Source organism: Cotesia glomerata, linkage group LG8 (genome assembly GCF_020080835.1).
Source record: "Cotesia glomerata isolate CgM1 linkage group LG8, MPM_Cglom_v2.3, whole genome shotgun sequence".
Taxonomy (NCBI): domain Eukaryota; kingdom Metazoa; phylum Arthropoda; class Insecta; order Hymenoptera; family Braconidae; genus Cotesia; species Cotesia glomerata.
In genome coordinates, this window is record NC_058165.1 from 2,739,315 (window position 1) to 2,751,900 (window position 12,586).

General features: G+C 27.9%; 2 protein-coding genes and 1 long non-coding RNA gene across 3 annotated transcripts; 2 read left to right on the forward strand and 1 right to left on the reverse strand.

The window, feature by feature from the left end:
• The first annotated feature begins 1,327 nt into the window (after nucleotides 1-1,327).
• Nucleotides 1,328-3,076, forward strand: LOC123270528. The gene is made up of 3 exons (XR_006510621.1): nucleotides 1,328-1,573; nucleotides 2,832-2,906; nucleotides 2,997-3,076. It is a non-coding gene; the product is annotated as an uncharacterized LOC123270528 (long non-coding RNA).
• A 341-nt stretch (nucleotides 3,077-3,417) lies between these two features.
• On the reverse strand, nucleotides 3,418-5,408 carry LOC123270525 (dorsal-ventral patterning tolloid-like protein 1). The gene is made up of 5 exons (XM_044736624.1): nucleotides 4,991-5,408; nucleotides 4,671-4,852; nucleotides 4,374-4,604; nucleotides 4,003-4,209; nucleotides 3,418-3,941 (listed from the first exon to the last, which is right to left on the reverse strand). The coding sequence occupies exons 1-5, from the start codon at nucleotides 5,353-5,355 to the stop codon at nucleotides 3,463-3,465; spliced, it is 1,464 nt and encodes a 487-aa protein (XP_044592559.1). The 5' UTR covers nucleotides 5,356-5,408; the 3' UTR covers nucleotides 3,418-3,462.
• Nucleotides 5,409-6,988: 1,580 nt separating this feature from the next.
• LOC123270526 (UBX domain-containing protein 1) lies at nucleotides 6,989-12,523 on the forward strand. Its single transcript, XM_044736625.1, has 6 exons — nucleotides 6,989-7,179; nucleotides 7,691-7,744; nucleotides 7,809-7,964; nucleotides 9,462-9,713; nucleotides 9,909-10,333; nucleotides 12,285-12,523. The coding sequence occupies exons 1-6, from the start codon at nucleotides 7,118-7,120 to the stop codon at nucleotides 12,329-12,331; spliced, it is 996 nt and encodes a 331-aa protein (XP_044592560.1). The 5' UTR covers nucleotides 6,989-7,117; the 3' UTR covers nucleotides 12,332-12,523.
• Nucleotides 12,524-12,586: the final 63 nt, after the last annotated feature.

The window sequence follows — 12,586 nt, forward strand, 5'->3', positions numbered from 1 at the left end:
AATAATTTATAGTTAAATATATCGCGTTACAAATGCCATAAGGGCGTATCAGCCTATTATACGCCCTTATGGCACCCGGGTGCCATAAGGGCGTACCAAAAAATTTTTTTTGGGAATCGACGTAGTTATGCCTAAAACGGGCAGAAATGCAAAAAAAATTTTGGTACGCCCTTATGGCACCCAGGGTACCTACCGGAAGTCATAAGGGCGTGCTAAAAAATTTTTTTTTCGGGAAACAACGTATTTTTACTTGAAACGCGTAGAAATGACGAAAAAAAATTTTTTTCAAATTTGAAATTTTTTGGTACGCCCTTATGGCACCGGAGGTACCCACTGGGGGCCATAAGGGTGTACCAAAAAAAATTTCAAATTTGAAAAAAATTTTTCTTTGTCAATCAACGTAAAAATACGTTGTTTCCCGAAAAAAAAATTTTTTGGTACGCCCTTATGGCTCCCAGTGGGTACCATGGGTGCCATAAGGGCGTACCAAAAAATTTCAAATTTGAAAAAAATTTTTTTTTGTCATTTCTTCGCGTTTCAAGTAAAAATACGTTGTTTCCCGAAAAAAAAATTTTTTGGTACGCCCTTATGGCTCCCAGTAGGTACCATGGGTGCCATAAGGGCGTACCAAAAAAATTAAAATTTGAAAAAAAATTTTTTTTTCATTCCTACGCGTTTCAAACATAACTACGTCGATTCCCGGAAAAAAATTTTTTATACGCCCTTATGCCTTTTCAAGGGTATTTTTTTCGGGATACGCCCTTATGGCATCAGTAACGCGATATAAACAATAATGTTTGTAAGGTTGAAATAATATAAAAGTCTTTTTAATAAACAACTTGATGTAGACATTTTGTACTTGTCTCACCAGTCACAAATGCCTGTCCCACCAGTCACAATAAAAACAAATTTTTTTAATTGTTTCTACGTAGGTAATCAGTCTAATTCTTCATAATATTCAATGTTTGTAGGATTAATTTTGTATTTTCGAGGGAAGTATTTTTTAAAAGTTTAGTGGACCAACTGAAATTGGACTTTAAGTATACCCTTGGTAAGAGAGAAGGATTTGTTCTTAGTCCCACCAGTCACACTCAGTCAAATGATAATTACGAGAAACTTAAAAAGTAATGGAGGTTTTTGACAAAGGGATGTTATTAATTAGTTATTCTTCTATATTATAAGATAAATTTTACTATAGTATAAGTTTCAGTCACATAATTATAACTTAAAATTGATTGAATTCCAGAGTCAAATGTCCCACCAGTCGCTATGGAATGCCCCATTTATAACTTTACCATACACTTTGATTTATTAAACTCTTATTCAATCTTCCAGACTATTTTAAAAAAGTTTATCACTGGATTTAAATATTTTTCAGGTCTACTCTTACAAGCTAGTAGAGGAAAAGTATACAACGACAACTACCCCTGCAACTACTAAAAGTACTTCAACTACTCCTTTTCCAATATATTGGATCACTCCTAGACCAAGAAGTCAATCTAATACAATTTCACAGATTTTTGAAGATTACGCACAAAATAAATTCGCAAAAGCTAGAAAATTTGATAGTCACGTAAGAAGTTATTATATTTATTTCTATATACAGTAAAAAATTTTGCGTAAATTTAACACTTATTCTATTAAATCAATGCAGAAAAAGTCTAAAATATTTCGCGTTACTAAAACCATAAGGGCGTATCTCAAAATATACGCCCTTATGGTTTTGCAGAGCCATAAAGGCGTATAAAAAAATTTTTTTTGCTCCAATCAATGTAAAAATATTGAAAACATTAACATCTATGGAAAAAACGAAAAAAAAAATTTTTTTTCTGATACGCCCTTATGGTTTTAAGAAAACATTTTTCTAAGACCATAAGGGCGTATCCTGTTTTTTCGGTTTATTATCAATTATAGGTCAGAGTAAGAAAAAAAATTGCAAAGGTGATAGAAATTATCACTCCACAACTTAATTTATATCAACAAATATTTATTTGAGTGAAAAAACGAATGAAAAATTAAGAAAAAATAAATTCATAACTTGAAAACATTCGGTATGTCTTCAAGTTAATAAAATTAGCCTCAAAGTTTTTCAAAATTGATTTTTTTACTTCAGATCTATTTACAATTAACAAAAGAGTTTTGTAAGCCATTTAGAACTGTAATTTTAAAAAAGTCATTCAAAAAGAACTTTGTTCTTGAGAATTGTTATGATCCTTCAATACCAATATCTTGAAGCAAGTTTGATGATCTAAATCATTTTTGTACATCAGGCACTGTCCCACAAAATATCATCGGTGTTATCAAAGTTTAATTTTCAGCCATGGTCATAGTTTGTAAATTTTTTTGTCATTAACTAGTTAAAAAAAAAATTAAGAAATCTTTTTACTTTTATAATCTTAGACACAGATGATCCTGACGATGGAGATGGAATTGGAGTAATACTCTGATGAATTTATTTTTCCTTAATTTTGTATTAGTTTTCTCACTTAAATAAATATTTGTTGACATAAATCAAGTTGTGGAGTGATATTCTATTACCTTTGCAATTTTTTTTCTTACTCTGACCCATAATTGATAATAAACCGAAAAAACAGGATACGCCCTTATGGTTTTAGAAAAATTTTTTCTTAAAACCATAAGGGCGTATCACAAAAAAAATTTTTTTTTTTCGTTTTTTCCATAGATGTTAATATTTTCAACATTTTTACATTGATTAGAGCAAAAAAAAATTTTTTATACGCTCTTATGGTTCTAGTAACGCGATTTAACATAAAAATTTTTAATACAAAAGAAGGAATTCATCTTTTAATGATTATTGTTTTATATTAAAGGGAAAACCTATTGGTGGTGCAATCTTCAATGCTTTAGGAAAAGTGAGTCATGAAGTTGCTGATTTCTTTGAAGATGTAAGATATTATTTTTCAAACTTGTTTTTTTTTTTTGCTTAATCAATAAGCTTATTAAAATAACTTTTTTTTTTTTTATTTTTTTAACAGTAATCAAAATAAGTCATGTGTCTTTTCAAACAACGATGCTAGTGTCTTCTTCATTTTTATTTTTATTTTTACTATTCTTTAAGCATTTTTTTTTCTACAAATTATTCATATCATTAAATGTTTAAAAAGAACTATTGTTGACTTAAAAAAGTAAATTTAGATGTGATATTTTTCATATCACTTCTTCGATAATCCAAAATTTGATAGAACTTTTTACATTTTACAATAAAAAAGTTATAAAAATTATCATAAATTTTATTACATTTTTATGAATCACAATTAGATCATTACAATACATTTTAACAATTCAAATAAAAAAATTTTTATTACATGTTCTGACTATAAATTATCCATTTTATTATTGCGTAATTCCAAGACTCATGTGTTTTTTAAAAGAAGAAAAAAATTTTCATAAATAAAAAATCTATCGGAATACAATGTATATTTTAAACTTCAATTTATTAAGTTACTTATTTGGAATCGCGGTAATTGACGCTGAAAAGCCAGAATGTTCATAATAAGGATTGCTAACGAATTTAATGTAAGCCGAATTATCCTGGGAAGTAATTGTCCATGGATTTTTCGTTCCGCAGTAAGTTCCAATAATTGAGGAATTATATTTGTAGCCATTACCTACTCTGAAGTAATCATTAACGCAGTCATTACTGGGTTCAAGGCTAAAAAAATCAAACTGAATTTGTATAACATGATCTTCTTGCGCTTTTAGATGCCACAAACAATCTTCATTTGATTTGTAATTTTTCGGATAGTTAGGCGACTCTAAGTAAGTCTTCTGATTGTTGCGTAACGAAATTTCAGCATCACAAATTTTTAAATAAACTGCCTTGAATTTAGAACTGATATTTTTATTTGTATTGACGTAAGACACGATTATACTTTCAGTTGCAATGATTCTATAATCGTATGTTTGTCCGCAGTAAGGGCCTGAAATTATCCGCATTATTTAAAAAACAGTATTATTTTCTGATATTAATGAAAAATATACCGAAAATTTGACTATTTTTCCTGTTGAATCCAACTTGAACCTCCACGTATCCAGTTTTACAGTCAGCAGTGCTTTGAATATCCATTGATTCAATTCTGAGGGAGATTCGTTCTCCATGCCCAACTCTGATTCGCCATTCACAATATTCGCTGTTATTTTCAGGTAGTTCAATACTTCCGCTGCTGTTAGTTAGAAAACCTCCACATGCTATAGAAACATTCTAATTAATTATATTCCAAAAAAGTTTGGAAAATTCAAAAGTGCACGCCTCGTAACCCTAATTCATTTTTTAAGCAAAAGATAAATTGTGTAATTGATTTTTAAAAGAAAAAAAATAATAAGCGTGAGATAAAAGAAGATTATCAACTAACTTGGACATTTATATAGATGATTAGTAGCTGCAATATCATAAGCGCTGAGTCTGGCTCTGTTTCCAAGTACTGGAAGTGTTCCATTATCTGGTTGCAAAGGAATAATAGTTTCCATGAAATCAGATCGTGCAAACGCATTTTTTGGGTAGTGCATGATGGATCGATAGTCGTAGGGCTGTCCCAGAGTATCAACTTCATCATGTGAATACTTTCCGAATTCTTGGCGATGACCTTATTATTTAAAATCTATTTAATCTCTATCCTTGTTGTGTTAAATAACAGTTCAAAATAAATTACCTCGCTCAACATTATGCTCCATGATTTGGACGTATAGATCACGATCTGGATGCTCGTGCTCATGATAGAAGCCCACAACATGGCCCAGCTCATGAAGAACTATCGGTAACTTGTCGCAGCCGTCATCTAAACTTAGTACGCTGCGTCCTTTATTTCTTTGGATGTTTTCTATGTAGCAGCAACTAATATTTGATGGATGAATGCATATTGTGATTAATTAAACCAATCGAAGATCATTAATCAATTTAAAAGTGATGATTTATAGAAAAAACCTTCAATTTGTTGATGATTTCAGTAAAAATTGATACTCATATAATTACCCACAGTCTTCTTTAACGATAGCGATGAAATCTGGAGTGTTTAAATTTCTCTCAACGAATTTAATGCAGGTTGACTCTTCCCATATTCGCATCCCCAGTTTTATTATCCTGCGTTGTGATTCAGTGAAATTATTTTCGATTTCATAAGGAATAACACCCAAAGTCCACAGATGTTCTCTGTCTTTAATAGCCACTGTTTTCTTAACTTTATTCGTTTCTGGTATATTTTCTACACTCGTGATTTCTCCAACAGATTCAGAATTTATTTCTTTGTCACTATTAGTGATCACATGCATATGCCCAATTAGTACAATCGATGATATTAGGTGAAAGAAAAGAAATATCTTAAATAAATCCATACTCATGGAAATAATTATTACTCTGGTAAATTAAAAGCCGACTTAGAAACTGAAGAATTATTAGAAATTCGAGCACATAAATAGTGAAACAATTTGTTCGTCCCCAAGATGGTGAACAGAAAGAAGTACTTAAATATCAATCAAAAATATTTCACAATAAGTTGATAAATTGATATTTTTATTTTAGAATTTAATTAAAGATTAATGACATGTCACTTATTAATTCTATTAAAAAAAATTCTCCCCGAGATAAAAATAAAAGAAATTAAGAGTGGAATAAAATAAAGTAAAAAAAGTTTAAGTAATAAAGATAATTTTATTTTAAAAAATGACCTTACGGTTAAAGAAAATTTATTTTCATCCGAAAGCTCTAAACATATTGTTCAGTATTAAAACGAGAAGAAGTTTACACTCATGGTATTTTGCAATTCTCGCGCAATTCTGGATGACTTCTAATAAATTTGATATTAGCATAAAATTATAATTTCTTGTTATTGCTAAACCGTTCTATATACTTCAAAGTTTTGTCATACTTAATTAAGAACATGTAGCACACTCTGAAGTCGGTAATGTAATATTTTTTATATCACTGCTTTAATGAGTCAGAATTTGATAAAACTTTTTACATTTTACAACAAAAAAAGTTATAAAAATTATCATATATATTTTTCATTAATTTTATTACATTCTTATGAATTTTTATTACATGCTCTGGCTATAAATTATCCATTTTATTATTGCGTAATTCCAAGACTCATGTGTTTTTTAAAAGAAGAAAAAAATTTTCATAAATAAAAAATCTATCGGAATACAATGTATATTTTAAACTTCAATTTATTCAGTTACTTATTTGAAATCGCGGTAATTGACGCTGCACTGATAGAAGGATTTATTTGTATTAAAAAAATATTTGTTAATAGTTAACAAATCATTTATTAGAGACGACTTTTTAGTATTAAACAAATATTTCTTAATATTTAAAATGATTTATTTGTATTTAATAAATCTGATATTCATTTATTAAATATTAATAAATCTTTTTAAATACTAAACAATATTTGTTAAGGACTAAAAAGTGGTCTCTAATAAATGATTTGTTAAATATTAACAAATATTTTTAACTATAAAGAAATCCTTCTATCAGTGTAATTGTTAGGCGTAATTTTAATAAAGTGTTCGTAATAAGAGCCCGTGTATAAGGAGATAAAATATGTGATTTTTAAAATTTAATATCTAAGTAACTAAACGGTGAATCTTTTTTAAATTATGGGATTAGATAAATTACGTATTTATTTATACGTATACTTAATTTCAAAGCTCAAAGTTGGAAATTATTTTTTACATTAGATTCGCTCGAACTTCCTTAAATTATTTTAAATTAACATAAAGAATTTTGACGAATATTGGGAAAACTAAAATTAAAAAAAAAATTTTAACACTTTTTTGACTCATTAGTTACGCTCGATCTTCCTTAAGTATTTATAATTCCTTCGCAATTATTTATAAGAACACACATTAAACATTATTTAAATTTACCGCTCTGTTTGTTGCGCATGCGCAGTGTATAAATATATAAAATAGGGTAGAAACCCCGAAGATACCCGAGGTTTATTATTCTGCTGGAATGACTATACAACACAATGACAGTTAATTTTTAAAAAATTCCTCAGCTCCACGTTTTAGCCTAGAAGCACTAGAATCTCTAGAAAATATCATAACAAAGTAATAAATTCACAAAACATAAACAATTCAAGAAAACAAAACAACAATGGCAGAAGATTCACCATTTGTAGCGATGCTTGTTGACATGGGATTCTCCAAAGAACGCTCGTAAGTTTTTTTTAACTCCAAATAAAAACAATTGTTGATTAATTGCAAATATAACCTCAATTACCGGATATATTTACATTTTACATCAAATATAAAAAAACAAATATGTTTTGAAGAATTATTTTAAAAGAAAATTATGATATTTAATTTAGCTGTCACTTGACAATTTTTTTTAATTTTATTTAACAAAAAAATTTGTTCTAAAAAATTTCATTTTTTATTTTTTAATTTTGTTTAATAAAAAAATTTTATTTTTTAATTTTTTAATTCTAGTTCTAATTTTTTTTCGCCATAATTTATTTATTATTATTTTTTTTTAATTTTCAATAAATGATAAATTAATTTTTATTAAAAATTTACATTTTTAATTTTTGTTAAATTTTTACATGTCAATTTTTTTAAAATAATTTATTTGTTACTAAAAATTTCTAAAATTATTGAATTTTTACTAAATTAATTTTTATTATTAAAAAATGGCAAATAATATAAATAAAATATTTTTTTTTTGCAGAGAAAAAGCACTCAAAGCTACTGGAAATGTTGGAGTACAACCTGCAATGGACTGGTAATTATTTTACTCCATTATTTTTTTTTCTGTCGATAATAAAAATATTTTCTATTTTTGAAAGGTTATTTTCAAATACTGAAGACGAAGTTCCCCAAACGGGAGCTAGTTCAGCAGAGACTCAAGTTTCGCCGCAAGAGTCTTCCTCAGTGCAAAGTAGTGCAAGTACTGCGACAGCAAGCACTGAGAATCAGGAAGCTAAATCTTTGAAATGCGATGTGTAATTATTGACTTATTACTTATTACTTTTTTTATTTTTTTATAGTTATTATAATCTATATTATTAAGAAAATAAGAAAAATTTTGTGTCCAAGATAGTCATCTGATAAAATCTTGATACATAATTAAGAAATGACCATGTATCTTGAGAACTATTGACATTTTTAAAGATATAAGCTCACTCCGACATTATAGTCATAGAGACCTTTCATTTGAGTACCCACATCAATTTTTCACATATATATATATATATATATATATATATATATATATATATATATGAAAAATTGATGTGGGTACTCAAATGAAAGGTCTCGATGAGTGTAAACTCAAAATGAGCTTATTTCTCAAAAAATGTCAATAATTAAAAAATAACATCGTATTTTGTCCACTGATTATACTTTTAACGATATAAGCTCACCCCGATGTCACACTCATCACGACCTTTCATTTGAGTACCCACATCAATTTTTCATATATTTTATATATTTATATATATTCGATAAATACCATATATATATATATATATATAGAATATATAATAAATGGCGTGTGGGTACTCAAATGAAAGGTCTCAATGAGTATAACATCAGGATGAACTTATATCTTTAAAAATGTCAATAATTAAGAAATGACATTGTCTCTTATCAACTATTGACATTTTTAACGATATAAGCTCATCCTGATGTTACTCTTATCGAGACCTTTCATTTGAGTACCCACATCAATTTTTCATATATTATATATATTTATATATTTCACAAATATCGTTTATATAAAATGTATAAAAGATTCCATGGGGGTACTTAAATGAAAGGTCTCGATGAGTGTAACACCAGGATGAGCTTATATCTTTAAAAATGTCACCAATTAAGAAATGACCTTGTATTTTGTGAACTATTGACATTTTTTAAAGATATAAGCTCACCCCGACATTATACTCATCAAGACCTTTCATTTGAGTTCCCACATCAATTCTTCATATATTTTATATATTTATATATTTCGCAAATATCATATATATATATATAAAATATATAAAAAATTACATGTGGGTACTCATATGAAAGGTCTCGATAAGCGTAAAATCGAAATGAGTTTATAACTTAAAAAATGTCAATATTTAAAAAATGACCTTGTATTTTGTGAACTATTGACATTTTTAAAGATATAAGCTCACCTCAACATTACACTCATCGAGACCTTTCCTTTGAGTACCCACATCAATTTTATATATATTTTATATATTTATATATATCATATATATGTATATATGAAAAATATATCAAAAATGCATGTGGGTACTCAAATGAAAGCTCTTGATGAGTGTAACATTGGGATGATCTTATGTCTTTAAAAACGTCAATATTTAAGAAATTACAGAGCTATTTAACAAAATTATTATTTAATAAAGCAAAATTATATTTATTTATAATTCACAAGTCACGGCAGTCACGTAGTGACTGCAAGATTGCTAATTTTAATAATTTGAATTTAGGTGTGGAAAACTATTCAAATCTTCCCTAGAAGTTGAATATCACGCAACCAAATCCGGCCATGATAGCTTCTCCGAGAGTCTCGAAGAGAAAAAGCCACTGACTGAAGAAGAAAAAAAAGAAAAATTGAAGCAGCTGGAGGAAAAAATGCGGCAAAAGCGCAAAGAACGCGAGGAACTTGAGAAGCAAGAGAGTCTTGAGAAAGAAAAAATTAGAATCAAATCCGGAAAAGAAATGGCTGAAGCTAGAAAAAAGTATGTAATTATTTTATTTTTTAAATTTAGGAATTTAGAAATTCATTTTTTAATTAATTTATTTATTTTTTAATTAATTAATTTATTTATTTATTTATTTATTCATTAATTTATTTATTTATCAATTTATTTATTTTTTAATTAATTAATTTACTTATTTATTAATTAATTAATTTATTTATTAATTTACAATAGAATGGAAGAGCTAGAGATGAAAAAGCTGCTAGAGCAGCGTAAGCGTGAGAAAGAAGAGGATAGAATTGCCCGACAGGCGATCCGCGAGAAGATAGAAGCTGACAAAGCAGCTCGTCGCGCAAAAGCTGCTGCAGAATACGGAAATTTGGTTCCTTCTGTACCAGTTCCTACTCCAGCTCCAGCTTCAGCTCCAGCTCCAACGCCCGCAGCTCCCAAGCGTGATTACACCGAAACTAGACTGCAAATCCGACTGACCAATGGCGACACTTTAACGCAAACCTTCGGCGCCAAGGAACAGCTGTCTGCTGTCAGACTCTACATCGAAATGAACCGAACAGATCCTCCAGGACCTTTCAACTTGTTGACAAACTTTCCTAGAAAAGTATTCTCCTTTGAGGATTATGATGCACCGCTTGACGTTCTTGGTAATTTATCTAATCATTAATTATTTATTTATTTTTAGTCTCTATAAATTAAAAGACCCAGTTACTGACACTAGCCTAGTTATTGACACTTGCAATTTTATTTTAATTAAAAAAACAGCCCATTTTAATAAATTAATAAATATCATTTTTAAGATTATTTTTGGAGAATATTTTATTATTTTAATTGGGATAAAATTACTCCGCGTTACTAATGCTAAAAGGGCGAATAAATTTTTTTTTCTCCAATCAATTTAGGAAATTATTTTTCTCCTAATACAAAAATTTGGTTTGGTAAGATGTGAATTTTTGTTGCTAAGCAACGGTTGTTGTAGGATCATTGCCTAGCAACGGTTGCTTTGGGGGCGATGCCTAAAGGGAGGGGTTGCAATGAGATTTTTATGGGGTTTTCATTGAGGTTACTATGGGGTTTCTATTGATGTTTTTATGGGGTATTCTATAGTGTCTTCTATAAGTCTTGATAAATGTGTTATCGAAATGAGCTTATATCTTTAAAAATACCATTAGTTGACAAGATGCAATGTAATTCTGTAATTATTCATAATTTTAAGGATATAAGCTCATTACGATGTTATACTCATCAAGAGCTTTCATTTGAGTACCCACATGCATTTTTATATATTTTTCATATATACATATATATAATATTAAATACATGAAAAATTGATGTGGGTACTCAAATGAAAGGTCTTGATGAGTCTAATGTCGGGATGAGCTTATATCTTTAAAAATGTCAATAGTTCACAAGATACAAGGTCATTTTTTAATTATTGACATTTTTAAAGATATAAGCTCATCCTGATGTTACACTCATCAAGAGCTTTCATTTGAGTATCCAAATCAATTTTTCATATATTTATATATATATATATATATATATATATATATATATATACATATATATAATATATAAATATATGAAGAATTGAGGTGGGTACTCAAATGAAAGGTCTTGATGAGTGTAATGTCGGGATGAGCTTATATCTTTAAAAATGTCAATAGTTCACAAGATACAAGGTCATTTTTTAATTATTGACATTTTTAAAGATATAAGCTCATCCTGATGTTACACTCATCAAGAGCTTTCATTTAAGTACCCACATGCATTTTCATATATTTTATATATTTATATATATGTATATATGAAAAATTGATGTGAGTACTCAAATGAAAAATCTTGATGAGTGTAATGTCGGGATGAGCTTATATCTTTAAAAATGTCAATAGTTCACAAGATACAATGTAATTTCTCAATTATTGACATGTTTTAAGATATAAGCTCATCCTGATGTTACACTCATCAAGACCTTTCATTTGAGTACCCACATCAATTTTTCATATATTATATATAGTTATATATTTATATAATTCACATATATAATATATATAAAATATGTAAAAAATGCATGTGGGTACTCAAATAAAAGGTCTTGATGAGTGTAACATCGGGATGAGCTTATATTTTTAAAAATGTCAATAGTTCTTAAAATACAAGGTAATTTTTTAATTATTGACATTTTCATAGATACAAGCTCATTCCCTTGCTACACTTCAGGGTAGTAAACGCTCTAAATTATTTTTATTAATTTGATCGTATTAATTTTATTTGTTATTAACTTTACTGATATGTTTACTTTTTTTTTATTTTTTACTAATTTTTTATTATTAATTTTCTATATAATTATTATACATTAGTGTTAGTGTACAAATTATTTGTTTATAATTTAAATTTTTATTTTATTTTAATTCGAAATAATGGCATAGCGTAGCGCGCGTTTTATGCTTGTAATAAGTGAAAGTAAAAATTTGGACAAAAAAATTTTTTTAAACGCCCTTTTGTCATTACTAACACGACTAATTGTTGATAATTAATAAATTCCAATCACAAAGAAAAGCGACTTGGACTTTAATCCTGTAATCTATTTCTTTGTAGGTCTCGTGCCGTCAGCTGTTGTGATTGTACAGAAGAAAGTCGAGTGATAACGGGTTTTTATACTTGTATGATAATTATGATTACAAATATTGATGGTAACAATTATAATGATAGGGAGTTGCAGTTTTGTAATTATTTAAAAAAAAAAATTTCTCAGTGTTCAAGTAAGTAAATACAATTATTATTTTAAAAAAGTAAGCCAGTGACATTTGTATAACTTATAAGATTTAAATCATAGATTTTTTCTATAATCTTTATAAAAGGATTAAGATTTTAAATAATAAATCCAAAGATGGCACAAA